At 41.2% G+C, this 27,766-nt stretch overlaps 1 protein-coding gene across 2 annotated transcripts; it reads right to left on the bottom strand.

Moving 5' to 3' along the window:
• LOC102420442 (exonuclease 3'-5' domain-containing protein 2) lies at positions 1-23,467 on the bottom strand. 2 transcript variants are annotated; one of them, XM_006108255.3, is made up of 8 exons: positions 23,216-23,467; positions 13,005-13,131; positions 8,833-9,164; positions 7,498-7,604; positions 7,113-7,248; positions 5,692-6,048; positions 1,964-3,467; positions 1-1,270 (listed from the first exon to the last, which is right to left on the bottom strand). In XM_006108255.3, exons 1-7 carry the CDS (start codon positions 23,428-23,430, stop codon positions 3,251-3,253), a joined length of 1,491 nt encoding a protein of 496 aa, XP_006108317.1. In that variant the 5' UTR covers positions 23,431-23,467; the 3' UTR covers positions 1-1,270; positions 1,964-3,250. The 2 variants fall into 2 exon arrangements, with proteins under 2 accessions (XP_006108317.1, XP_023604631.1); XM_023748863.1 differs by lacking the exons at positions 1-1,270; positions 1,964-3,467 and adding an exon at positions 5,101-5,255.
• Positions 23,468-27,766: the final 4,299 nt, after the last annotated feature.

The following is a 27,766-nucleotide window of genomic DNA, read 5'->3' as shown; positions in this document are numbered from 1 at the left end:
TTTTAAAATAAAAACTTTCATTTTATTTTTACATTTTTATTTTCAAACAAGCAGTTTTTCCAAAAAACATTGACTGCAAAGGGCAAATGAGGCGATGGAGAGCAGGACACAGAGGGAAGCAGAGAAAGGACTCTGACCGGAACATGCAGAGAGGCCCTTGCTGGGAACTGTCCTCTGACCGCTACTCACAGAGAAGCTCCGCAAATGCACTGGAACATGAGCCACGGGGTCAAAGAGAAGCAGTCCCTTAATACACATCCCTAGAGACGCTTTCAACTTGTACTCACACCAGCAATGTGAGTCCCCTCCTCACGATCCAATCTCTAGGGTTCTATTCTAATGAAATTATTAAAGACATAGGCAAAGATTTATACATAAGAAAGTTCACCACAGCATCACTGATATTAACTAACAAAGAACCTGAAACAACCAAAATTTTCAAGTATGGGAATGGATAACTAAAGTCAGGTAGAACCACGAGAGATCTACTTTCCAATACTGAAAGATACAGGAAATTAGTTACTTGTGATACCATGTTAAGTGAGGGGGGGAAATAGGATACCCAGCTGTATATATGTATGACTCTCAACTTGGTTTAAATACATATATTACATGCATTTTTATATACCAAAAGGAAACGCATAAATATATCAGCAAAGGTTAGCTCTGTTCCAGATGGAGGTAAGATGGATTATTTTTATTCTTTTTTCAGACTCATCTATAATAAGCATACATTACTTTTGTATCAGAAAAAAACAGTAAGTATTTATAGTATGCCTATTCTAAAATATCTCATTTAAAATATCTCATTTAAAATAGCAATTGTCAGCCTTAGGGAAAGGCTGCTAAAGTCCAAGGCTGACTATCCCTGGCCAGTGTGGCTCAGCTGGTTGGGCATCTTCCCGTGGACAGAAGGGTTGCAGGTTCAATTCCCAGTCAGGGCACATGCCTGGGCTGTGGGCTTGATCCCTGGTGGGGGGTGTGCAGGAGGCAGCCGATCAATGTTTCTTTCTCTCTCTTTCCATTAGTCTATCTCTAAAAATCTTTAAAAATAAATAAAGTCCAAGGTTGACTCAGTGAACAAAAGACTCAAATGTACACAATAACTTCTGAAAAGGATGAGACACCTCGTGTGCCACGGTCTAGCTTCCTCCTCTACCGTGGCTGCTGGCTGTTACTGGGCTTTGCAGGAAGCTCTGCTGGGGACCTCATTCCTTCTTCTCACAGCAACCACTGCACCTTACGGTAACTGACCTGCATCTTAATTGACCTTGTACGAGTCTCTTACCTCTGAGCATGAGGATCACAAGGGAAGAGAACGAAAGAGTCCTAATCCCTGTTTCAGAGGAAGTTTTTCTTATAAAGTTATCAAAATGACCCCAAATAAGGTACATACATTTTTTAAAATCTATTTTTATTGATTTCAGAGAGGAAGGGAGAGGGAGAGATAAACATCAATGATGAGAGGGAATCATTGATCTGCTGCCTCCTGCATGCCCCCTACTGGGAATTGAGCCCACAACCTGGGCATGTGCCCTTGACCGGAATTGAACCCGGGACCCTTCAGTCCACAGGCCGACACTCTATCCACTGAGCCAAACTGACTAGGGCTAAGGTCCATAAATTTTGAAACATAAATCATGAGTTGTGTTCAGGAACCATGTATAAAAGTCTCTTCTCAAGAAGGAATATATAACAAAATCTTTGAGTGCCACCTTGTGGCAAGTCTGACTACTGCATGACCACCTGTCCGTATCCATGAGCTCCATGCAATATGGTCAGAGACACAGGCCCCATAATAACCTAAGGCATTGAACATATGGTCCCCACAGTGCCTGGTACTATTTATTTTTAAGGATTTCTAGCTTAGATCCCAGAAATGCCTTTTTGAGGACAAGCTGGAATGAAGGAGCAGAGGAACAACATGTAAGATGTGCATGTGTGTTTGTGGGTTGCTGTTGACCTGCCAAAGCTGCACTGTGTGTGTGTGTATCCATCCATGCCACATACGATGGTACTGCCACATGGACGACTATCTCTTCCCCCAAGAATGTTTACCAACTTTATAAAGTTATGAAGAAAAAAGCTTTACAGTTACAGTCAGTAAGTTTTGTGCTTAGAAGTTTTATTTATCAGAGCAACCATCACCAACTTGGGCACAATTCCCAAGTTGATTTCATGCTTAAAGTGGTGACCTCACATTTTGAAAGAAAAAACACCACTGTTTTAACATCTAAACAAATAAGTTAATCTCAGTGTTCCAGGCATGGGGGGAGGTGGAGAGATCCTCACTGCAACCAAAGACTCCAGGAGACAATTAAGTGCTGGAAAGAGGTCAGTACTGCAAATCGATGGAAACAGAACTCTGGAGGGACCAGATACTGATTCTGAGAAAAGATAATCTTCCACCCAGGAAGGGATTAAGCTAAAAGCCTTGCAGTTATGGGCAGGAGGATGGCAACCAGCAGACAATGAACAGCATGAGAGGAAAAGCACAGCAACTTATCGAAGTTCTCTGGGGGGATGGTGCTGAGGCTTCTCCCTGCCCCACCTGGTGGGAGGCCTGTCTCTAGAAAATGATTCCCTCTAATGTTAGTGTGGAAGCAAAGTAAGGACGTTGTGGCTTTGGTCCTTGACATGTCGAGGGGAGCAAGCGCAAGTGTGTGAAATCAACTGAAGTGATTCAGTTGGGAATGGATCCCAAACAGGTGCATTGTGGGAGAGCATAAGCCAAAGAATGTGTAATTATGAGGCTGAACTGGGAAAATTCATCTGAACCCTTGATCGCCTCTCCAACCCCCTGGAAGAACTTTTTCTCCCCTCCTAGCCTGACGGGATTGAAATGCTTAGCCCGTTTGAGATAAATCAATATACTGAACAGGGAAGAAATGTATTAAAAAACCTGAGAGTCCTGACAAGTCACTTCAGGGAGAATCCTTCATTTACCATCTGCACAAGGAAGGCAGAAGAGGAAGAGTAAAATCCAAGACCCTCCTTGTCCACAAAAATAAAATAAAATGGAGGAAAAAAAAGAATTTTCATTCTGCCCAACTAAAATTTAAAACCATAAGCTCCCCTTAAAACAAGAGCCATGCTCCATCCACCAGAAGCATTCTGGGATCAGTATGGGTTAGTATTCGGAGTTGTGTCACAGGCTTTGACAATTAACAACGTATTAAAACGGGAAGAGGTGACGGTTCCACCTTGGCTCCAGCTTCCCAGCTGTCCTCACCTGGGAGGAAAGCAGCTATCACGACAGCTTGATGGGAAGGTCTTCCCCGTATTTCCGGAGCAGCTTCTGATGGTTGTGGTCCACTGACCACTGCTGGGGCAGGTGCTTGGGCTGCATGGAGTCCAGGAAGTGCTGACGCCAGCGGCTCTCCAGCTGCATGAGGGAGCGCAGCCCACCCCGGCTATGGCACTGCACCACCTTCAGCCCATGAGGAATGTAGTTTTCATTGGAAATCCTGCCAAGATACAAAGTACACAGGGTCTGAGGGAAATGGGCACAGGACGGTCTCACAGACGACCCCAAATGCTGCGGGCCACGGGGCTTCCAAAGTGTGAGGGATGCTGCTAGACTCCTAACGGGGGCTACTTTAATGTCTACGAAACAGCCTCTTTCTCATATATGCCTTTTTTTTTTAAGTTTGGGCATGTTGCCCACAATTCAACAGAGAGCATTTGGGGATTCAGAGCTGAACTTGTGGGAAAACCACTGCATCGTGCTCAACCCCCTTTAGAGGGCCCTCCTGTCTGGCTGATGAGGGTGGAGAATGCTGGCCCGGTACATACTCCAGGGTGCTCAGTTACCAGCTCACGCCTCTTTCAAGTTATTCATCCTGAACCATGCCCAGTGTTTATATGAGGCTGTTAAACCAGGCTGTTAACCTGTGTTCCAGTTTCTCATAACAGTGTAATGTAAAATACAAGGGGGGACATTTCTTTAGGGCCTTCCTCCTCACAAAAGGGATGCCAAATCATATCCATGAAAGTATCACATCATGAGAAGCATCACATCATGGGAAGTATCACATCATGAGAAGTATCACATCATGGGAAGTATCACATCATGGGAAGTATCACATCATGAGAAGTGCTTTAGTCACAATGAAATGCTGCGGTGGCTCGCTGTGCAGCTGGTGCTGTTTAATAGGAAAACAAATCCCTGCCTCCTTCCCAGCTAAGCTGAGGGGCCTTAAAACATGCTCTGAAACCAGGTGAACAGTGCTTTCACCTCCTCTGAATAAAGATCTCCTTTCTCAGGGGCTCCCTGCCCCACAGACGCAGCTCCTCTCCCTGCACCCACGCCCCCCTCATCCTCCTCCCTAGACCCCACCAGACTAGCAGCATCAGTGCCTTCTGAGAATTTCTAGACATTGTACTAGTTAGCTCCCGAGCACCCCGCTAACTTGTCTCTCTTTTCCAAAAACAGCTGTTCTTCTTGGTCCTAGACATCCAAGTCAGCAAGATAAATACTAGAAAGGTCTGTGGCTGAAAGGGGAAGTTTGGTGGCTTTAGGAAATACATTTGGGAATTGGTTAAAGGAGCCAGTGTCATTAGTTTCTAATATGACCTTGGCAAGTTACTTAATTTTAACCACAGGGTATCTAATATGAAACTTGGAAAACAACATGTATTCTATAACCTCATTAAGAATAAAATTTGTTAATACATTTTTTTTAACTCTGATTTTTTTTAAGTAAGATATATTGTTAGTTACCAGTAAGAAGCCTAAGTCCTACTTCATAGGGTCTGTTAGAAGAAATAATCAAAGCAAGTTATGTAAGGGTTAGTAGCCTGCTAGATAGATTAATATATGTATAAATATTTGTTTGGTAAATATTTGCTGCTATAGTTAAAGTATTTTGGGGGTTTTTATAACAAAAATATTATAGGCAACCAGCATCACTAACAGGGTTTTGTGAACTTATCAGTTCAATTATTTCAACCCCTAGGACTTCTGAAGAAAGTGAGTTGGGAAGCAGAACTATAGCAGGTGGCCCAGAGTTTTTATCATCTGAGCTACGGACCCATTCATTTCTTAGGACCACAAACTTCTCATTGAGGAACACTGAGTTAAGGCATATGAATTCAACTGTGTACTAATGGAGAAGGAGGTCTGAGAAAGTAAGGAAGGAAAGAAAGAGGAGAAAATAGTAATAGAATTCTGGCCAGCATTCCATCAGTGGGTCAGTACCCTGGAGTGCAGGTGAAACAGGAAACATGAATCCATTGTCACAATTCCCACAGACCTGAATGAGGTGAGACACAAAACCACACATGCTGTATTTCATGGACAACTTCAGTGATTTGAGGGCATTTCCTGACTACTATTTTCATTTTATGTGCTGATTTGAGGATTTACTTCTGCACTAAACATATAAAGCACAGCTCTACTGCATTTCAACTTTCCTGCTAATCATGAAAATAGATGTAAGTATATGACTTAAAGGGGTCAAGGATAGAAGGAAAGTCTCCTATAGAAAGGAAATCCTCAAATAGATTGTTCTATCCCACCCCCGTGATATTTTAAGCCATTAGATACCTGGATAATCATGAGATTATGCACTGCACCTAAATGACTAATGGCCCCTCCCCCCTCCCTGGCAAGTGTTCCCACTAAGTAGTCAGGGTTAATGTCACTGGATTAATCCTCACCCCTTCTCTGACCAGAACTGTCCATTGTACCTGGTCTCCAGGCTGGCAGCCTCTTGAAGCATCTCATTTGTGACCATGTCTGTGTTATAGAACTCTCTGAGAGCTTGCAGCAGCTCCTCCTTTCGATGAGCAGGCAGGCTCTCGGCGTTGAGCAGGGCCCTGGCCCCAGAGCGCATCTGCCGGCGCTCTGGGTCCTCCAGCAGGCGCAAGCCCTCCTCAGAGCCAATGGGGGCCTGGAACTCCTTGGCCAGCTGCTGCTTCAAGTGGTTGTCATAGTAGTTGGAGATGGCATGGCAGGAGGTGCAGAGCAGCAGCACGTCGTGGGAGTTGTGGTCCTTCATCTCAATGGGGAAGTGCTTCCGGTACTCGTGTGGGACCACGTTCTTCCTGAACAAGCCCACCCAGAAGGCAGTGCTCATTAGCATAAGACACAGAACACACCTGTAGCTAGCACGGGGGCTGCTAGGATTCTGATCTGGGCCTGAACGTAACTGTGAAGCCTTGGGTACCACAACCCGACAGGAAGGACATAAAAACCATACTGCCTATTCCACTCGGCCCACCTACCTACCTGTGCCCTAAGTTCCTTTAGTGAGAAAAGACTACCTGCTCTCAGGCTTCAGGGGAGGGTCAGGGGTAGGGGAGGCTAATAACCTTTGAGAAGGTTGTGCTCCCAGAAGGAAAGGTATCAGAGAAATGAAAAGAAATTCTAACGGCCTTTAACAGCTGGAAAACAACTCTCTCAAAGCATGTAGCAGGCAACCTCTACTCCTGAAATTCTGGAAGCCAGGTGACCTGAAAAAGCCAATTTCCTTCATCTGAAGAATCCCTTACTCTAAGATTATTTCCCTGGTTCATCAAAGTCCATCATTATTTTTTAAAAACTAAGCTCTCAAGAAAAACTCTTGGCAGCAACAACTACTGTCTCACTTTTCAAGGGAGGAAGGAAGAACATGAGTTACCCCCCAGAAGCCCAGGAGAAAGCCTGTGTCTGGGCACCCCAGGCTCAACAGGCAGCTTCACCTTCACTACAGAACGGCCTTCCCAGACTGTTCCAGAGGGAGCCTCGGGTCATCCGGGTACTGCACCCACAGTCCCACAGAGCAGAAAGCCTGCGAGCCCCTCGGGGGAGGCTTATAATGACAGAGAGAAAGGCAGCTTCTGAAGGAACTGCTCTCCATTCCTTGGTGAGCAAAAGGGAACCACTCTCTTTCTGGCAAGCCGTTACTGAGAAGAGTACTGCATTCCAGAACCTCAGAACTGGGCTCAGGAGGGGTAGGGGCACCAGAGCAAGGCCAGGCCGAGTGGCAAAACTCTCAGGGAAACTGGGATCCACCCTCGGGACCAGTCTCTCAGCCAAGTGGGCAGACGCCAGCAAGGCCCTGAGGGCTCTGCATGTGGCTACAAAGGCAATTTCCATGGAGACAGACAAGCAGGCAACCCACACTCACCGAATGTAGGAGTCTTTCTTGCCACACACTACACACAGGTTCTCTTTAACCATCAAGTAGTAGTCTCCTGGGGATTCAGGTCTTCCCGCAGGTTCAAACTGTAGCTTGACCACAAAAGGCTCTTCACTCACCAGCTCTTAGAGAAAATAAGTCTTAGTTAGTATCTGCCTGCTCAGCTGTGCCCCAGAGAAGAAAAACAACCTTAATTGTTCTCGGCTGTCCTGGCAGACATCACTGTTTCTGGGTCTTGAATAGTCCCGTCCCATGTGACTCAAGGTCTCTCTGCCTTCTTCTATCCATCCCTCTCCCTCATCTCACTCCCCACTCCTGCCAGTGCCCACACAAACCTAATTTACAGATCAAATATGACAGCTGAATCTCAAACCTCCAATGCCTTTGTCCAGGTACCACTGAGCTTTTCTTCGATCACAAGTGCACAGGGGCTGTCCATCAGGAGCATGGAGGAAGCAGTTATCATAGAGCGGTGATTTTCTGCAGGGAAGAGAGAAAGAGGGCTAAACCTGAAAGCTAACTATTGGTCAAGGCATCAGTCATCTTCCCACGTTCTCTTCTGAGTGAGCCAGGCTATTCTCAACACCAGGGACAACAAAACTAAACATGGGAAGAAAGCATATTAATGCCTCCATCTGCATTGGGCTAGGAAACAGAAATAAAAATGAAGAGTTTATACTTCTAGTTTTAATATGCATGGATTGGGACATTAGGGACTAAGTTCTATTGTGAAAATAAGCAGAAACAGAGCACCAAGAAAATTGCCCTATGGAGTAATCACTGGATTAAACAAAGTAAATTAAAATGAAAGAACTTCAAGTTAAAGTAATGAGGGCCACGTGGGTTTATTTCTGGCTCAAACGCAACACTTGCTTCAATTTAATTATCCAATTCCTGAAGGCACTTTGCTACAGGGACCAGAGATTATTAGTCATCTTTCTGTAACACGGACATAAATTGTACAGGAAAATTCTCCTTGGCTAGAGAGTAACATTGGCTTAGAGCTGATGCCATTCTAAATAGTCAAATACCAAATGAACAAGAAATCAGATGACACATTTCTCCTGAAAAGTATGAGGCACTTCATGTTATTCATTTTCACAGCTATTCTGAAGCAAGCAGGAATAATTAATTATACCTTCATTTATAACTGGAGAAAGTACAGGTCTAAGGTCATCAGGGTCAGTGATAAAGCTAAGTTAAGCTCTCCTCATTTCCACCCCAACTGCCCAACAATGAAGAAGTAAAAAGGGTCCTAGCCGGTTTGGCTCAGTGGATAGAGCATCAGCCCGCAGACCAAAGGGTCCCAGGTTTGATTCAGGTAAAGGGCACATACTTTGCTTGCAGGCTCCTCCCCAGTCCAGGTCCTGGTCGGGGCGCATGCAGGAGGCAACCAATCGATGTGTTTCTCTCACATCGATGTTTTTCTCTGTCTTTCCCTCTCTCTTCCACTCTTCCTAAAAATCAATGGGAAAATATCCTCAGGTGAGGATTAAAAAAAAAGTGAAAGGGGAAAAGGAGAAAAGTACACAAATAAATCAAAGGATAGCTCCAAATGTCCTTGAAGGAAAGGAAGAATAACAACCCATGGAGAACCTTTGCTTCCTTACCACATGCCTCCTCCCATTCCCAAGGTGAGATATCACATGTGCCTTTTGCTGGAGGCTGGGCCTCTGACACTTTACTAGACAGGAAACAAGTCAATTACCTGGCAGAATAGCCCACCCCCAGGGGCTTTCTTTTATGTTTTCTGGGGTCTCGCCCTTGATGGTTGCCTGGCACTGTTACATCGACCTTAGACTTCTTATTTCCTGGTTTTTGCTGAGATTCTGTTGCTTCCCCATTAACCTCTTCTCCCAATCTGCTAATTCCTTTGCTTCGGAATGGGATGTCTACCAAATCCTTGCATTTCTCCAAAACTTTTCTCCAGCCAATGAGGTCATCGTTTTCTTCTAAAGTTGGATTCCTAGAGAAAGGGTATCCAAGAAGATGGAGAAAGAGAGCCACTGAAATCTGGGCATCCCTGGCAGCATAAATTACCTGAAGAGAAAAGTCAGAGATCAGTGGAATCTAGAAGGCAAACCAGAGAGAGCAACTTCAAAGTCATCACAAAGATATAAACAACTTTCAGGTCTAATTCATGATGTATGATAAACTAGACATCTTCTTAAAAAATTTTTATTATGAAAAATGTAAAACTATACAAAAGCAAATCAAATAGTGTAATGAATCCTCATGTTCTCTATGTTTTAACTAAAATAGTTAAAATAATGACTTACTTTAAATGCTTGAAAATCCTAATCTATATAAATCAGTGAGGTTTCTTTCTGTTTGCATAATTTTATTGTATCTGCTACCAAACCCACTGGACAGATTTTTTTTCAAATCTGGAGTAGGGTAGTTACCACAGGTATGACAACTAGTACACGAACTTCACTTTGGGGATAGTCTCATCTAGAACAGCTGAGACCAACATTCGTTAAGAGGCCTGTGTGACTGCCCTAGCTAGTTTGGCTCAGTGGATAGAGCGTTGGCCTGTGGACTGAAGGGTCCTGGGTTCGATTCCGGTCAAGGGCACATGCCAGGTTGCGGGCTCAATCCCCGGTACGGGGTGTGCAGGAGGCAGCCGATCAATGATTTTCTCTCATCGTTGATGTTTCTATCTCTCTCTCCCTCTCCCTTCCTCTCTGAAATCAATAAAAATATATTTTTTTTAAAAAAATCACAAAGCCCATTTCTGGAATTTATTTATTTAATAATGAGAAGTCATTCTCCCAAGCAACTGGTTACAAGCAAGCTGATCATAAATAAAAGTAGTCAACGGTATAATTAATAGCTTTTCTCAAAAAGGCTATAAAGACTTTAAGATTACTTTATTATTTTTTAAAATATATTTTTATTGATTTCAGAGAGGGAGAGGGAGATAGAAACATCAATGATGAAAGGGAATCATTGATTGGCTGCCTCCTGCACAACCCCCCTGGAAATCGAGCCCCCAACCTGGGCATGTACCCTGACCGGAATCAAACCGTGACCTCCTGGTTAATAGGTCGACGCTCAACCACTGAGCCACACCGGCTGGGCTAAGATTACTTTAATTCACCGTAATAACCAAGCCAGTCATGGACACGAACAACAGTGTGGTGATTGCAGTGGAGAAGAGGGTGGGTGGAGGTGGAAGAGGGTTTGGGGGGATAAATGATGATGGGGGGGGGGGGATTTTAAAAATTAAATTTAAAAAGCACACACACAAAAATAAGCCTGGTAAATGGAACTATTAGTATGGATTTTTTAAATGCTTAATAAAATTTCCACTTAGACCCAACAATCTACATATCTATCAGCAAGTTGTCTCCCACTGGAAAAGAGTGTACTTCAATGTGAAAAGTTCAGAGTGCTTTTTAACACATTATTTTTCAAGTGATAAAAAAACCAAGGCACTTGCAACAAATGGTGCTGGAACAACTGGACATCCACATGCAAAAGAATAAAGTTGAACCCCTACCTCATATCACACAAAAATTAACTCAAAATGGATCATAAACCTAAGTGTAAGAGCTAAAACGTAAGAATCTTAGAAGAAAACAGAGGAGCAAATGATTATGACTATGAGTTAGGCAATGATTTCTTAGATATTAAACCAAAAGCATGAATAATTTTTAAAAAATAAAAAAATGACCCCATCAAAATTAAAATCTTTTGTGCACCCTGGCCGGTTTGGCTCAGTGGATAGAGTGTTGGCCTGCGGACCAAAGGGTCCTGGGTTCGATTCTGGTCAAGGGCACATGCCTGGGTCGTGGCCTCAATCCCCACTAGGGGGCGTGCAGGAGGCAGCCATCCATGATTCTTATCAATGATGTTTCTATCTCTCTCCCTTCCTCTCCCTTCCCCTCTGAAATTAATAAAAATCTATTATAAAAACAAAACAAAACTTTTGTGCTTCAAACAACTCCACCAAACCTAGCTGTTGGGGGAGGAGGGAAGGAAGAGTGACTGCTAATGGGTATGGTGTTTCTTTTTGGGGAGCTGAAAATGTTCTAAAATTAGATTGTGATGATGGTTGCATAACTCTGTAAATATACTAAACTCCATTTACTTGTACAATTTAAATGGGTGAATTTTATTGTATGTGAATTATGTTTCAGTAAAACTATTATACTTGATCTTAGTCAAAAGGCCGAGAGACAATTCAGTAAAACTATTAAGAGGAAGGAAGCAAAGAAGGAATGAATGAATAAACGAAGGCACAAAGAAGTAACTTACTCAGGGTCACAGCAAATCAAAAATGACTGTAGAAACCAATTTCACATAATTTGATTCCTAGAACTCTCTCACAGGATAATATTAACCTGAAGATACTAATTATTGCTAACTCCATTAACAACATTTTGGAAGGATGAACAAGTGGTAACTGACTTGGCACCAAGAGAAGGCTGACACCTAGACCTATAATAGGGGGTAGAAGCCAAAAATTAAAAATCAAATTAATTTGAGCCACAAAGAATGGCAAAGCATAAGGAATGGGAGGCAGCAGTTGTCTGTGAAAGCAAGGATACACATAGGGGTGAAAACAGAAGGATAAGGTGAAAGTCTCCATAAAGCACACTTAAACCCCAGACCTCTTTATACCACAGGGCCAATTACTCCTTCTCTAACCCAAAAGAGTAAAAGTTTGTAAAACCAAAACTAAAATGGAGTCATTTATGTCAGGGACAAAATGGAACGGGCCAAAGCAGGCACATTAAAGAAAACAAAACTTCACCTAACATAAATTGCAGGAATATTTATAGCTCTCCTCAGAAATTAGCAGAGGACGCCAACCAATACCCAAACACCAAGTCTGTTCATACCATCTTTGGACTTCCTTGTTCCTGTCTCAGCTACCCGGATCCAAATAAGGAAGACCACTAGACAATCAATAAGCTGAAAAAGCCAAATAACTTCCGCGTTTACCATCATCTGTGAGCAACTCAGAACTCATTGCTCCTGTAGCCTTGAATTTCCCGGCTTGCAAGTTGAAACCCTTACAATAAACTCATCTTGCCCTTAACTGGGTTGGCTCAGTGGATAGAGCGTCGGCCTGCGGACTGAAGAGTCCCAGGTTTGATTCCAGTCAAGAGCATGTACCTTGGTTGCGGGCACATCCCCAGTCGGGGGTGTGCAGGAGGCAGCTGATCGATGTTTTTCTCTCATGGATGTTTCTAACTCTCTATCCCTTCCTCTCTGTGAAAAATCAATAAAATATATTATAAATAAATAAACTCATCTTGTTTTATTCAATGTGTAGAATTTGGTTTTTGACAAGTTTAAGTCATATAATGGCTAAATCACAGAGGATCTGGACCTAGTAAAACCAGGCATGGTGGAGGTGGGAGGCAAAATGTCACCTGAAAAAGAGGGAATTCTGGGAAAGTCTAGGTACTGAACGGTGAGACTAGCAGCACCTTTCCCTCACTCAGCCATCAGAATTTAGGCTGTGGGGCTTATACCTCTTGAGCAGAAGACTAGAAGATTCATCCATGGAGAAACTGAGTAGACTGAGAGGAAAGACTTACAGTTACTGACATTTGACTGTAACTGATAATGTTATCTAATGTTTTATTATCTATAGTTACTGATAATAACTAGTTCAAAAGCCCTGGCCATATGTGCTATGGTTTCAATCCATTTTTTTAAATGTCAAAATTAAAAATTATTTTCTGCATTTCCTAAAATTTCATTAAGCGTTATTTTAGACCAATTATCTTGGTTTCATCAGACAAGGAATCTATTTTAAGGCACTTCTGCCCAATACTTATATTTGAGGATTAGAACTTTAACAACAATTATACTTCACAACCAGTGACTCTTCCATTCTTCAAGCACTCTGATAAGAAGTACCTGGTCCTCCGTAAGATTCTCAGCATCCCAGTTGCTACAACGAAGTACAAGGGACTTGTCAAGGGGAAAGTTCAGAACAGTCTCAGCAAGTGATTTCAGGCTAAGCCCATTACAGAGCAAATTGTTCCTACAAAAAATAAATAAAATCATGTATCAAAAATGGAGAAAGAAAAGGAACAGGCAAATAAAAGAAACATAAACAAACAGCTAATAAACAGATGACAGATATTCAATCTCACTAGACATCAAGTAAGATAAAATCATACAATTCTTAAACCTATTAGATTGCAAAGATTTATTTAAAATAACTATATCTAGTATTGGTGGAGTATGAAGAATCAGACAGTTTAACCTAACATTTGTGAACTTTGCATTTTTTACAACCTTTATGAAAAACAGTTTAACAATAAATAGTGATCAAAATGTTGAACATGAAAATTCTGATTCAACAATTCCATTTCTAGAAATTCAGCCTGAGGACAAATGTACATATAATAATCTTCATTACAGCACTATTTACTGTAGCAAAGAATTGGGAACAACCTAAATGCCCATCAAAGGAAGACTGGTTAAATATCCATGCAATTAAATTATATACAGCTATTACAAATAAGAATGTGGATCTATATTGATGTGAAAAGACGTCCATGATACATTAGTTAAGTAAAAAGAGACTGTGAAGGAAAACATATGCTATGGTCCCTTTATGTTAAGATATATACTACATAATAAATGTGTGTATGTGATTCTAGGTATGTGATCACAGAGAGAGGAAACACAAAGAGATAACTAGAAACAAATCGATCAAATGTGAGTGATATCTCTTGTTGTGAGACTTGGAATGATTATATATCCTCTTCATATTTTTCTATGTTTGAGTTGGCTACTGTTCATGTATAACTTTTCAAATTTGAAAAAATGATAAGGCTATTTTCATTGAGGAATAGAATCTATATATATATATATAAGCCTAAGTGACTGTTATGACCGAACGACTGGAACAACCAGAACCACTGGTTGACCAGTTGCTATGATGCACACTGACCACCAGGGGGCAGACACTCATCGCAGGAGCTGCCCCCTCGTAGTCAGTGCGCTTCCATAGCCAACCTCCAGCTGCCCCTCCCCCTGGCCAGCCAACCTCCCGCGGCCCCTTCCCCTGGCTGGCTGACCCCCCCCATAGGCCTCAGTCACCTGCCAGGCTGAGGGACCCCACCTGTGCATGAATTCATGCACTGGGCCTCTAATATACAATATAATTAAGTATCCTTTCTGCTCTCCAAACACTTTCTGGTTAAAATAGCTACGGGGTGGTGAAAAAATTAACGTGTGCAAGAATAAGAGATTCCAAATAAGAGTTAACTGTGAAATTAAGAACATGTTGGTCTACAAAAGTGAAGCTGGAGATTCCAAAATGGCTGCAGAGTAAGTGGAAGCTACACTGACATGCTCCCAGGACCAAACTGGAATTATAACTAAAATATAGAAAAACCTTCCTAAATAATCCACTGAAGACTAGCTGAAGTGAACGCTGATAACCAAGGATGGAAAGTGGAGACCACATAGAAACTGGTAGTAAATGTGGAGGCACAAAAGGGCTGGCCAGGCTCCCACAGACTGAAGCTGAAGTTCTGGAGGGATATCTCAGCTGTGGGGCATTTCCACTGAAAACTCTGGGGTCTAAACCCCAAGCTGGGTTCCCCAGCCCAGAGCACCAGAACTGAGAAAGGTGCCCACATGATATCTGGCTGTGAAAAGCAGTAGGGTTTCTGTCTGCCAGGGAGAGATGGCTGGAAATGCAAGCACACTCTTACAGGGCCAACACACAAATTTTTGTGTGCAGCCACTCACCTTGGGCTCCAGCACAGGGAGGGCAGAGTGGACTGGAGCTGTGTGAGCAGAAGCCAGGGTTGGAAGTTCTGGGGTTAGAGTTCAGAAGGCAGACACCCCAAATTCCTGTGCTGAATCATTACCTCATACTGCAGAGGACATCTTTCTCTGGCAGATCTTTACCATTCAGGCAGCTTTTGCCTGGAGGGAGGGGTGTTTTGCAATTGCCCCACCCTATTAGAAAAACCCCTGCTCCACCCTGTGGAGTTTCTGAGCCCATTAAGAGACTGAGAATAACAATCTGCATGCAGGCAGAAGCAATTGACCCACCCTGTTGGAAAACCTGTCACCCCACCTGTGGCTGATAGCCTGAGGTTAATCAAGACTAAATAACAATCAGACTGTAGGCAGAAGCTGGTCTCTGGAGGCTTTGAGTCTTTGCCTGATCTAATTCTTGGCCCGGGGCTAGAAAAAGCAGACCATGGTGCACATCTTATTTCTTTCCAAAGGCACCCAGCCCTAGCAGAGGGCGCCATAAGCTGTGGATTGCTGATAGCTCCAAACATGATGCTCAGGGCCAGTCACAAACAGCATCTGACATTGTCCTGCATTAGAGATTGGAAGTCACAGCAGATCTATCTAATGCATAAACACAAACCCAAATAGGCAGAAAAAATGGGAAGACAAAAAAACAAGCCCAAATGAAAGAACAAGAGAATTCTCCAGAAGAGCTGAATGAAATGGAGATAATAAATTTATCAGATAAGAGTTCAGAATAATGATGGCAATGATGCTTAGCAGTATCAGAAAAGATATAGTAACTATGAAAAAAGAGCAGTCAGAAATAAGAATGACATAGTATTAATAAAGAACAGACTGGAAGGAATACACAGAAGATTATGGGAAGCTGAGGATCAGATCAGTGAATTATAAGGGTAGAAAAAAAATCAGAGAACCAAAATGAAAAACAGGAAGAAAACTTAAGGGAGCTATGGGACAATATGAAATGTAATAATATTCTCATCATAGGAGTACTGAGGGGAAGAAAGTGAGCAAGGGATAGAGAATGTATTTGAAGAAATAATGGCAGGAAACTCCCTAACCTGGTGAGGGAAAAAGTCACACAAGTTCAAGAGGCACAGAGAGTCCCAAGCAAGAGGAACCCAAATAGGCCCACGCCCAGACACACCATAATTAAAATGCTAAAATTAAAGACAAAGAGAGACTCTTACAAGAGAAAAGCAAGCTGTTACCTACAAAGGAGTTCCCATAAGGCTGTCAGCTGATTTCTCATCAGACACTCTACAGGCCAGAAGGGAATGGTGTGAAGTATTCAAGGTAATGAAAAGCCAGATTACTATATTTAGCAAGGCTATCATTCAAAATAGATGGTGAAATAAAGAGCTTCCCAGACAAAAAAAAAAAAAAGGCTAAAGGGGTTTATCAACACCAAACCAGCACTGCAAGAAACGCTAAAGGGACTGCTGTATTGAGAAGAAATAGAGCGAGAGAAACATAGGCATAAAGAATTAAAATGGCAATAAATAGGTACCTATCAATAATGGATTAAATGCTCCAATCAAAAGATATGGTAGCTAAATGAATATGAAAACATGACCCAAGTATATGCTGTCTACAAGAGACCTACCTCAGAACAAAAGACTCACACAGGATGAGAATGAAGGGATGGGAAAATTTTTTCCCTGAAAATGGGAATGAAAAAAAACCCTGGGGTAGCAAACCTAATATAAGACAAAATAGACTTCAAATGAAGGCCATCACTAGAGACAATAAAGGTCACCACATAATAATAAAGGGATCAATCCAACAAGAGGATATAACCCTGGTAAGCATATACAGTATGTACCCAATATAGGAGCACCTAAATATATAAAAAAGCTTCTAGAGGACTTTAAGGGAGAGATTGGCAGCAATACAATCATAGTAGGGGACTTTAATACTCTGCTGACTTCACTGGATAGCTCTTCCAGACAAAAAATTAACAAGGAAACAGTGGGCCTGACTGGTTTGGCTCAGTGGATAGAGCATCAGCCTGCGGACTGAAAGGTCCCAGGTTCAATTCTGGTCAGGGGCATGTACCTTGGTTGCAGGCACATTCCCGGTGGGGGGTGTGCAGGAGGCAGCTGATCTATGTTTCTCTCTCATCAATGTTTCTAACTCTCTATACCTCTCCCTTCCTCTCTGTAAAAAAAACAAACAAACAAACAAAAACAACAACAACAAGGAAAGAGTGACTAGATGAGTGGATAAAAAAGCTGTGATATATTTATACAATGGAATACCTTGCAGCTGTAAAAAAGAAAGAACTCTTACCATTTGCAACAGTATAGATGGACCTGGAAAGTATTATGCTAAGTGAAATAAGCCAGTCAGAGAATAAGTATTGCATGATCTCACTCATATGTGGAATCTAATGAACAAAATAAATTGATGAACAAACTAGATCCACAGACATAGAAGCATTGAAACAGACTGTTGAATCTCAAAGGGAAGGCAAGTGTAGGTGGGTGTGTGGGAAGAGAGTAACCAAAGAACTCGTATGCATATATGCACAACCCATGGACACAGACAATAGGGTGGTGAAGACCTGAGGTGGAGGGCGGGGGCAGGCTAGAAGGGGTCAATGCAGGATAAAGGGGACGTGTGTAATACTTTCAACAATAAAGATTAAAATAAAAAGTGGAACTGGATTTCTGGTTACCAAGTGTGAGACTAGAAGTTTTAGAGCAGGAAGCTTGGAGGTGGAGGTTCATGTCAGTGTTACAACATGCAGGACTGCTTCAGGTACTATAGGAAATGAAATCATAATGATGAAGAAAAGAAAGTCTTTCCTTAAAAAACAAGCAATAAATTGATGGATTTCATCACCCACAAAAGAAGTACTAACTAAAAAATATAAAAAGGTCCAGACACACTTAGGTAAAATGCATAAGGTCTTGGTTCATTAATGGAATTGAAGGATTTGGGGGAGACATAAAACTTTCTTCTGCCGAAACCGGTTTGGCTCAGTGGATAGAGCGTCGGCCTGCGGACTGAAGGATCCCAGGTTCGATTCCGATCAAGGGCATGTACCTGGGTTGTGGGCACATCCCCAGTAGGAGATGTGCAGGAGGCAGCTGATCGATGTTTCTCTCTCATCGATGTTTCTAACTCTCTATCTCTCTCCCTTCCTGTTAAAAATCAATAAAAAAAAAAAAACTTTCTTCTGTTTTATTAGAAATTCTAAAGGTAATAAATGCTTATTTGTAGGGAGTGGCTATAGGGTCAAGCCTTGGACTGACCTGTGGCAGAGCCACATACAAGTCCCAGCTTGGAGGGCAGAGTTCTCCTAGCACAATTAAGCTTGATCTTATAGTCCTCCCTTGTTCCTAGGTAGCTAATGGGTTATGGGAGGTGCAGCAAGTACTGCCAAAAAAAGGTTTGAGTAATGAAATAGATTTGAAACTCGCAAGAACATTGTAAACATGTTGACCACTCCCCTTGTTTTGCTTTGTGTGATCTGACTATAAAATAAAGCTTCAGCTTAAAGGCTGGGTCACTGTTTTCTCTTCCAGGCACAGTGATCCTACCTAGCCCCAACTGTATTCTCTTTGCTGAACTCCTGGGCTCCTTTGCCCATAATTCTTAAAATCATTTCCCTCATTGAAAGGACAGTACTTAATTTTTAGTCACTTAATTCCATTTAGGTCATTAGCCTTTTTAAAATGTCATATTTGGTGCCCGGTTTGGTGTGCTCAGTTCGTTGGAGTGTCATCCCGTATACCAAGAGGTCCTTTGATCCCTGGTTGGGCTCATGCAGGAGGCAACTGATTTTTCTCTCACATCAATATTTTTTTCTTTCTCCATCCCTTCCGCTCTCTAAAATCTATAAAAATAAATAAGAATTTCATATTTGGGAAGGTTTCACATTGAATTAAAAACAAGATGCCACCTTTGCCACTTCAAAGTTTCACTAGGAAAGATTCCAAAATCATATACAACAATCTCCATAATAAATAATCTTTAGTTAACATAGAATAAAAATATAAAATATGAAGAGTATGAAGAAAAGAATTTTTAAAAAATACTCCTCCCTGAAGTCAATGAAAGTAACAACTACTTATGGCAAACATCAGAAGCAACCTATAGCCAACAGTGCTAAGTATAATTCTTGCATTAGAATGTCAGATTTCTTATACTACAGTGTCAGAAAGTTTTATTGTTTACCACTAAAGTGCTTAATACAATAATCTTTATATTTTAATAAAATTTCATTAAAATTTAAAGGTCTGATAAATGCTTCATTTTTATTTCTAGAAAAGTTCCTGGTCATATGCAGCTTTGGACAAATTCTTATTCTGACACTTGGCCATTCTGTATTTAGCCAAACAATTCAGAGCACCACTAGTTTCTATATATTCATAATGAGGACTGTAATTGCATAGAAAGAGATCTGGAAAAACAAACCAATCAGATGATGATAGCATGGAAACTGGTGATGACAGTGACAGTAATAGTTAAAATTTACACAGCATTCTCTATATTTTAATATAGTACTTGAAAAAATTGATATGTATTTATGAGTTTTATTTACATAAGCCAAACTACAGAGCTAAAATAACATTTCATCCTATATAATAAAGAGCTAATATGCTAATTAGACTGAACAGCCAAACGACTGTCCAGACGACCTTCTGAAAGAAGCCCAGGCTGTGAGGGCCAGCGGGGGCAGCCAGGGCTGCGAGGGCCGAGCCCCTTGAACGAATTTTGTGCATCAGGTCTCTAGTTTTCTAATAAAATATTATGATTAGCACAGATTTTAATCAGGCCTTCTCTTAGTTGATTAAATCCTCCAAACTTTTTTTTAAATCTATTTTTACTGACTTTATTTTTTTTAACATATTTTATTGATTTTTTACAGAGAGGAAGGGAGAGGAATAGAGAGTTAGAAACACTGATGAGAGAGAAACATCAATCAGCTGCCTCCTGCACAACACCCACTGGGGATGTGCCCGCAACCAAGGTACATGCCCTTGACCGGAATTGAACCTGGGACCCTTCAGTCCGAAGGCCGACGCTCCATCCACTGAGCCAAACCGGTTAGGGCTATTTTTATTGATTTTAGAGAGGAAGGAAGAGGAAGAGAAAAATAGAAATATCAATGATGAGAGAGAATCACAGATAGGCTGCCTCCTGCATGCCCCCCACTGGTGATCAAGCCCACAAATGGAATTGAATCCTTGTGTCCTTGACTGAATTGAACCCGGGACCCTTCAGTCTGCAGGCCGACGCTCTATCCACTGAGCCAAACCAGCTAGGGCCTCCAAACTTTAATGTCAGTTTCATTTGAGGAAGGGAGAGAGGCTGTTTTAGTCCATATTATTAAAAGGAGGACTTGTATATACACACATGAAAAGGTTATTGCAACTCAATTTCCATAGAAGTAGACTTCTCAGAGAAAGGGATATCTCTCTTCTTCCAAGTAAAGGATTAGAGCTACCATCATTTTGGCCTAAAGCAGGTTTTCCAAACTCATGCTTCAGGATGACCCCCAGTTACAATGGGAGAGGTGGGGACTCCGGCAAATTGAATAGAGCTTGTTCATCAAAAGTGGACAGGGTCACCCAGCCAATTGTTGCCACCTAGAACTATTGACCTAGTATATTCAAATCACCTAATTTTTTCAAGAGAAATCAGAAATACACATCTTCTGCATTTAAACTAAAATTTCCTAAAAATACCATATGGGGAAAAACAAAAAAGTAATCTGCGGCCCTCATTTATCCAGTGGGGCCATTAGTTTACGTCTTGTAGCTTAGACCAGGTGTACCGGTTAATAATGCGAATTTTGTAATCAGAGAAAACATGGTAATTTCAAAAGAAACATCAAAAGTGCTTTATTCAAAGTAATGTCCATCATGAGCTACACATTTCCCCCATCTTTCAGGTAATTTGTGGATACCGTCCCAATAGAACTTTTCTTGTTTTGAGGCAAACCATTCAAAGACACAATTTTCCACTTCTTCATACATTTTGAAGTGCTGTTCAGAAAGTGCGTGTGTAATCTGAAGGAGCAAGGTCTGGTGAATACAGCGGGTGGGTTAATACTTCCCAGGCAAGATCTTTTAACGTGTCTTTAACTGGTTTTGAAGTGTGTGATGGTGCGTTATCATGAAGCAAAATTACTTTGCCGTGTCTTCTGGCACATTCTGGTCGTTTTCCAATCAAAGCGTGGTTCAAATTGATTATTTGTTGTCGGGATCGATCAGTATTAACGTTTTCACCTAGTTTTAGAAGCTCATAATACACCACACCTTCCTGATCCCACCAAATGCAGAGCATTGTCTTCTTTCCAAAGTGATTTGGCCTTGTAGTCGATGTTGATGGTTGACCTGGATCAACCCATGATTTTGTGCGTTCGGGACAAACGCTCAAAATAAATCCACTTTTCATCGCCAGTCACAATTCAATGCAAAAAAGACTTTCTTTCATGCTGATGAAGCAACATTTTACTGATGACTTTTCGGTTTTTCCATTTGTCTTTCGTTCAGTTGATGTGGCACCCATTTTCCTTCCTTTAAAATCTTTCCCATTGCTTGTAAACGATCAAAAATTGTTTGCTGAGCAACATTTAATCTTTCTGCAAGTTGTTTTTGAGTTTGACATGCATCTTCATCCAATAATCCTTGTAATTGTTGGTCTTCAAACTTTTTCGGTTGACCAGGACATTATTTGTCTTTCACATCAAAATCATCACTTTTAAAGCATTTAAACCAGTGTTCACAAGTATCCTGAGATGGAGCATGTTCACCATAAGCTTCCTGAAGTATTCAGCAACACTTTTCTTCAAAATAAAGTAATGAATTAAAACTTCCCGCAAATGCTCTTTTTTTGGCACGAAATTCAACATTTTTTGTTGGGGTCCAGCCCCATCAGGTCCAGGGGTTCCCAAAGGTGTGGACAGAGTCGGCAAAGAATGAAGGACATGGAGGCAGCGTTCAGTTGATCAGCATAGTTGGGTTCTCTCTTTATTGTCCTGTTACATCTGTATTTATACCATTTGATCCTATAAGCATGCCTCTATAATCACATCATGGTATGTTTTGGGTAACGTTCTACAGTTCCTTGTTTCTTATCTGACCTTTGCCAAAAATCCTGTCTCTATCTAATTCTGTTGATTTTAATCTTGTCTAGGTTAATCTCTGTGTTCCATTACAAGGGCTATTCCAAGGTCACTGCTCTACTGATAGGCTACAAGGAAGTGACTGAAGGAGATTATCCTACCCAGTAAAGGTTATGTCCTCCCAGCCTCGCTGCTTGCCTTCCCTGGGACTGCCCTGTGTCGGTGGATCTCCAGGGGTATAGGCTTTGGTGCTTTCTCTGGTGGGCAGACCCCTGGGGATGTGGGCCCAACAAGTCCCAAATTTATTGCCAACAGTCTTAGTCCAAGTTCTTCATAAGTAGTACATGGTATTTCTGTAACACTATGGGGATTTACTGATTTATTCTCTTCCTTAGTCCTGTTAATCCCTAACCTGGGGAAACAACCTTTCTCGGGGAGGTGGTCCTGTTTAAAACACATAGTGCTAAGAGGGGGAGCAAACATATGCCATATATGCCAGGTCCCTTGAAACATAAGCTGTGCAGATGTTTCTTCCCTGCAGCGACTGTGTCAAGCAGCAAGGGTGGACCGGCTTCTGGCAATTTTTAAGCGTAAAAGTATCTATGATGTTAACACCCTCAGAAAATTTGACATATGAAGTTTTGAAGCTTGCTGTCAATACAAAATAGCATACATATCAAATCGCATATATATCAACATATGTGTAACTCCATCTATTGAAAAAAATTCGCATTATTAACCAGTACACCTGGTAGAGACATCTTATTAATGTTTCATTTAAAAAGACCAATTCTGCCCTAGCCAGTTTGGCTCGGTGTTTAGAGCATCGGCCTGTGGACTAAAGGGTCCTGGGTTTGTTTCCAGTCAAGGGCACATGCCTGGGTTGCAGGCTCAATCCCCAGTAGTGGGCTTGCAGGAGGCAACCAATCAATGATTCTCTCTCATCATTGATGTTTCTGTCTCTCTCTCCCTCTCCCTTCCTCTCTGAAATCAATAAAAATATATTTTAAAAAGATAAAAATAAAAAGGCCAATTCTAAGAAAAATAAAAAATAAAAATAAATAAAGATCAATTCTGGGTAACTAAACTTTTCTCAGAAGTTGGAATATTTCCTTACAAATTTAATATGCATCTCAGAAGCCTGTAGGCTTATGACGAATTTTAGATGCTTCATTATTGAGTCTTATTAATCTATAAATTTGCTAAAATATTTGCCCCACAGCTACAAGAATCCTAGCAGCATTCATACAAACCATACCTCTGCCTCATGACTAGGTATCGGAGGTCCAGGCACCCCTTAACAAAGAGGCCATAATCCTGCAGAAGCTTGCTGGCATCTTCTGAACATCCTACTCCAACTTTTAAAATAGTGCCATCTGCCAACATATTCAATAATGTTTTTGGTAGTGTTTTTCCTCCACAGATCAGCTTGGACAAGCGAACCAAGACACAGAAGCCACTTGGGGAGGCCATTTGAAGAAGCGACAGAGGATTGGCTTTCCCTTCCAAGTTCACCTGCAACAGAGGAAAAAACAGGGCCACAGTTCATACCCTAGCACAGTACCAAGTACAACATGAAACTGTGGCAAAAGTCTAAGAGGAACATCCTTAACTTCCCAAAGGGAGCAGTTGACTAGATTTTGGTTCAAATCTAAGAATCAGCTTATGCTAATAAATGCAATGAACTTTGTAAAGCAGCAACTTAAACAAAGGATACTGAAGGCCCAAACTCCAGAGCCTGAAATACGAGCAGTCCATAAATAGTGACCAGCTGACACAGAGGCGCCCTGGGACACACACTGGCAGAGTCATGTGAAACATACTGGTTTTAAAAGGCTAATGGGAAAAAAAAGGCTAAGGAGCAGAGTGCCAGATGATAAACATAACTCTTTTTATTATCCAGACTCTCTTACGTTACATGCTAGTGACTTTAACTCATTTACCTTATCATCACTGCTTCAAGATCCGATGTTTAAAAAGAGGTAGGAAATACAATGCTAGTACAAATAAGTGGTACCTGTCATTATAATAAATCCTGGTAGCACAGAATGCTTTCTCAACATTTTATGGTCACAAATATTGGTCATAAAAGAAGAAAATATATACTGGCATAAGCTAGGATCCTTATACCTTAAGAGATGAAAATAACTATATATTAACTGATCTAGTTTTAATCTTTTTTGTTTTGCTTTGTTTTTTAATTTTATTTTTCAATTACAGTTTACATTCAATATTATTCTGTATTGCTTGCAGGTGTGTAGTTGTTTTAAGATGTTTTATTTATTTTTAGAGAGAGAGGAAGGAAGAGGGAGAGAGGGAGCGGGAGAGGGAAAGAGAGAGAGAGAAAGAGAGAGAGAAAGAAAGACAGAGAGAAAGAAACATTGATGTGAGAGTGAAACATCAATTGGCTGCCTCCTGCAAGCCCCTTACCAGGGATCGAGCCCACAACCTGTGCATGTGCCCTGACCAGGAATTGAACCAGCAATCTTTTGGTGCACAGAACAACGTGCAAACAACTAAGCCATACTAGCCAGGGCTCAGGTGTATAGTTTTAATCTTTTTGAGGTAATAGATAAGTTGGAGAAAATGCTTAAAGCTAAAGAAGCTATTCCCAGAAATATTTACATACAAAATTCACATTAATTAAAGGTTCCTTAGTATCCAATAAATTCCAATCCTCATTTTCCAAGAGAGGAAATGTAAGTCCTATGGGTAAAGCTGTTTGCTTAATCATGGAAAGAGAATGGCAAAGTCAGGACTAGAACCGAAACTTCCCTATCTCGAGAACAGCAGTTCTCAACCAGCATTGATTTTGCACATACACACCCCACCCAGGACTTTTGGCAATATCTGGAGAAATTGCTGGTTGTCACAACTAGGGAGAGAGTGCACTGGTATCCACTAGTTAGAGGCCAGAATGCTGCTAAACACTCTACAATGTACAGGATAGCCCCTCACAACAAAGAATCATCTCCCCAAAATGTTACCAGTGGAGAACCCTGCTCTAGGCAATGCTATCCTCTTACTACTACAGTATCAGTATGTAAGGCATTGCACCAGGCGCCATTGTGGATATAAACTTATATGAGATGGAACCTGCCTTAAGGATTACAACCTTTCAGGTAGAGTACTATACAGCTCACACCCTTAGAAACTGCATGGTAAATAAACAAAGTGTTACAAGTAATCAAGGGAATGATATATCATTGTTGAGATGACCAGTATCACAAAGAAGCAGCAATCAGGATCACAAAGAATTGTTGTTAAAAACAAAATTCAGGAGGGCCTTAGCCCTTAACTTGAACTTCAATGCTAAGTAAAACCATGGCTTACCTCATAAAAGCCTTAGGATTTCCCTGCTTAGGCACCGATTTATCGATGAGGGCTATTTCCATATCCTCAAAAGAAAGCATGCCAGTTTAATCTTTAATGTGCCTATTTCTTGGGGCTCAGACAAGGTAAAAAAGACTACAAGAAATTTACTATTGAGTCCTGTTCCATAATAATTCATCTGGATGTGGCCAAATTGCCTTTTTTATTGAGTAATTCCTTTCCTCTGTAATACCAGATCTTTCTATTAAAAAGCTATAAATCTCCACTTCTAATATTTAGCCTGCTAATTTGACACAATACGCACTGCAAATTCCTAATGCTGCCTCTCTTAACATCTTTTTCGTCAGTCCCCCTGTCTAAAATACATTAAGTAAATAACTAGCTAGGTGGACAGATATACAAGTTCTTGTCTTTTTAATACTATTTCTGGATTGTGCTTAAGATCCAATATATTACAATTAAGGTTTTCCTATTAGGAATCCAAATGTTTATGATTCCAGTAGGTACGCAATTTTTTAAAAATATATTTTATTGGTTTTTTACAGAGAGGAAGGGAGAGGGCTAGAGAGCCAGAAACCTCGACGAGAGAGAAACATCGATCAGCTCCCTCCTGCACACTCCCCACTGGGGATGTGCCTGCAACCAAGGTACATGCCCTTGATTGAAATCAAACCTGGGACCCTTGAGTCCGCAGGCTGACGCTCTATCCACTGAACCAAACCAGTTAGGGCTAGGTACACAATTTATACTAAGTGCATAATTGGAAAAATAATGCTTTTAGCAGAGTCAATATGGCTTAATTAATAGAAGATCTAGTTTTTATTTCTCATATGTTTACCCCTTTTGCTTTCTGACATCTTCGTGTCTCGGTATCACTTATTACTCATGGAAAACAATGAAACCCTTAATGGGAAAAGACATGACATATTTTAATTTTATTAGCATTATTTAATTCAGTGGTCTCTGATTTTTTTTTTTTTTTGATTGTTCAACTCATAAAAAATATTTGAGCTTGGCCAGTTTGGCTCAGTGGTTGAGCATCGACCTCACGGTTCAATTCCTGGTCAGGGCACCTGCTAAGATTGCAGGCTCAGTCCACAGTAGGGGGTGTGCAGGAGGCACCAGCTGGTTTGGCTCAGTGGATAGAGTGTTGGCCTGCAGGCTGAAGGGTCCTGGATTCAAATCTGGTCAAGGGCATATGACAGGTTGTGGGCTTGATCCCCAGTAGGGGGTGTGAAAGAGGCAGCCAATGATTCTCTCTCATCATTGAGTTTCTATCTCTCTTTCCCTCTCCCTACCGCTCTGAAATCAATAAAAATATATATTAAAAAAATTTTTTTAAATATTTGAGCCCAGGCCGGTGGTTAAAGTGTCAGCCTGAGCACCGAAGGATTCGATTCCCCATCAAGGATTCCTGGGTTTCAGGTCCGATTCCCAGCCCAAGTCGGTCGGGTGTGTGCAGGAGGCAACCAATCGACCTTCCTTCCTTCCTTCCTTCCTTCCTTCCTTCCTTCCTTCCTCTCTCTCTCTCTCTCTCTCCCTCTCCCTCTCCCTCTCTCTCTTTCTTTCTTTCTCTGTCTTTCTCTCCCTCTCCCACCCTCCCCTCCCTCCCTTCCACTCTTTCTGAAAATCAATACAAAAAATATCCTCAGGTAAGGCTTTAAAAAAAAAAAGTTTGGGACATACACAACATGTATGCCTAGGTATTTATAATTATATACATGTAGTAATATATATACTGATGTGTTACATCATTACATATACACAAAAATAACAATTTTAAATGAATAATGGCATCAATCATTACAGACAAAATTTCTAACACTTTTTTCCATATTTCAGTAACTCACTTAGAGAATACTGGTTTAGAATCCTCTTTCCTGAGGGCCAGTGGATAATCCATTTTAGTTTCAGGATTCTTTTTCTTTTCTTTTTTAAAATAAAGCACTGCATACTTATTGCCAAAAACATACAATTATACAAAAATAAAAAAATATCCAAACTCCACAACCCAGAAATAAACACTGTTAACATTCTAATATTTTTTCCAGACTTCTTTCTTTGCATCTAAAAATACTTGTAGTTTTAACATATTTGTGATTGTATACTATGGACTATAGTTTTAGTTTTTATATTTTATTGTCTCTATTATGTTTTTATATATGTGATACATCAAAATGATAGACTTGTATGTAATTTATAAAGCATCTAATCTAATAAAAGAGAAACATGGTAATTGGCGAACGACCGCTACCCTTCCCATTGGCTAATCAGCGTATCCTTATGCAAATCAACTGTCAGCCAAGATGGCGGTTAACCGCCAAAAAAAAATGGCGGCTAATTTGCATACGGGAGGCGAAAGGGGAAGGACTGAAAAATGGTGATGGCAACCCAGGCAGCAGGTAAGAGCTAGGGGGTGGGCAAAGGCCGCCTTCCCCCACCCCCCAGCCAGTGATCGTTATTGGAAAACCCGGCG

The sequence above is a fragment of the Myotis lucifugus genome, unplaced genomic scaffold, assembly GCF_000147115.1.
Source record: "Myotis lucifugus unplaced genomic scaffold, Myoluc2.0 scaffold_1966, whole genome shotgun sequence".
Lineage (NCBI taxonomy): Eukaryota > Metazoa > Chordata > Mammalia > Chiroptera > Vespertilionidae > Myotis > Myotis lucifugus.
Note: the sequence above shows the minus strand (reverse complement) of the source record. Positions and strands in the feature narration are given on the sequence as shown.

Excerpts from the sequence above, each read along its gene's own strand:
- LOC102420442 (XM_006108255.3), bottom strand. The coding sequence starts at position 23,430 with ATGGCCTCCCCAAGTGGCTTCTGTGTCTTGGTTCGCTTGTCCAAGCTG. Across the intron at positions 13,132-23,215 it reads TACCTAGTCATGAGGCAGAG|GAACAATTTGCTCTGTAATG; the intron begins GTATGGTTTGTA and ends TATTTTTTGTAG. Across the intron at positions 7,605-8,832 it reads GGGGTGGGCTATTCTGCCAG|AAAATCACCGCTCTATGATA; the intron begins GTAATTGACTTG and ends TCTTCCCTGCAG.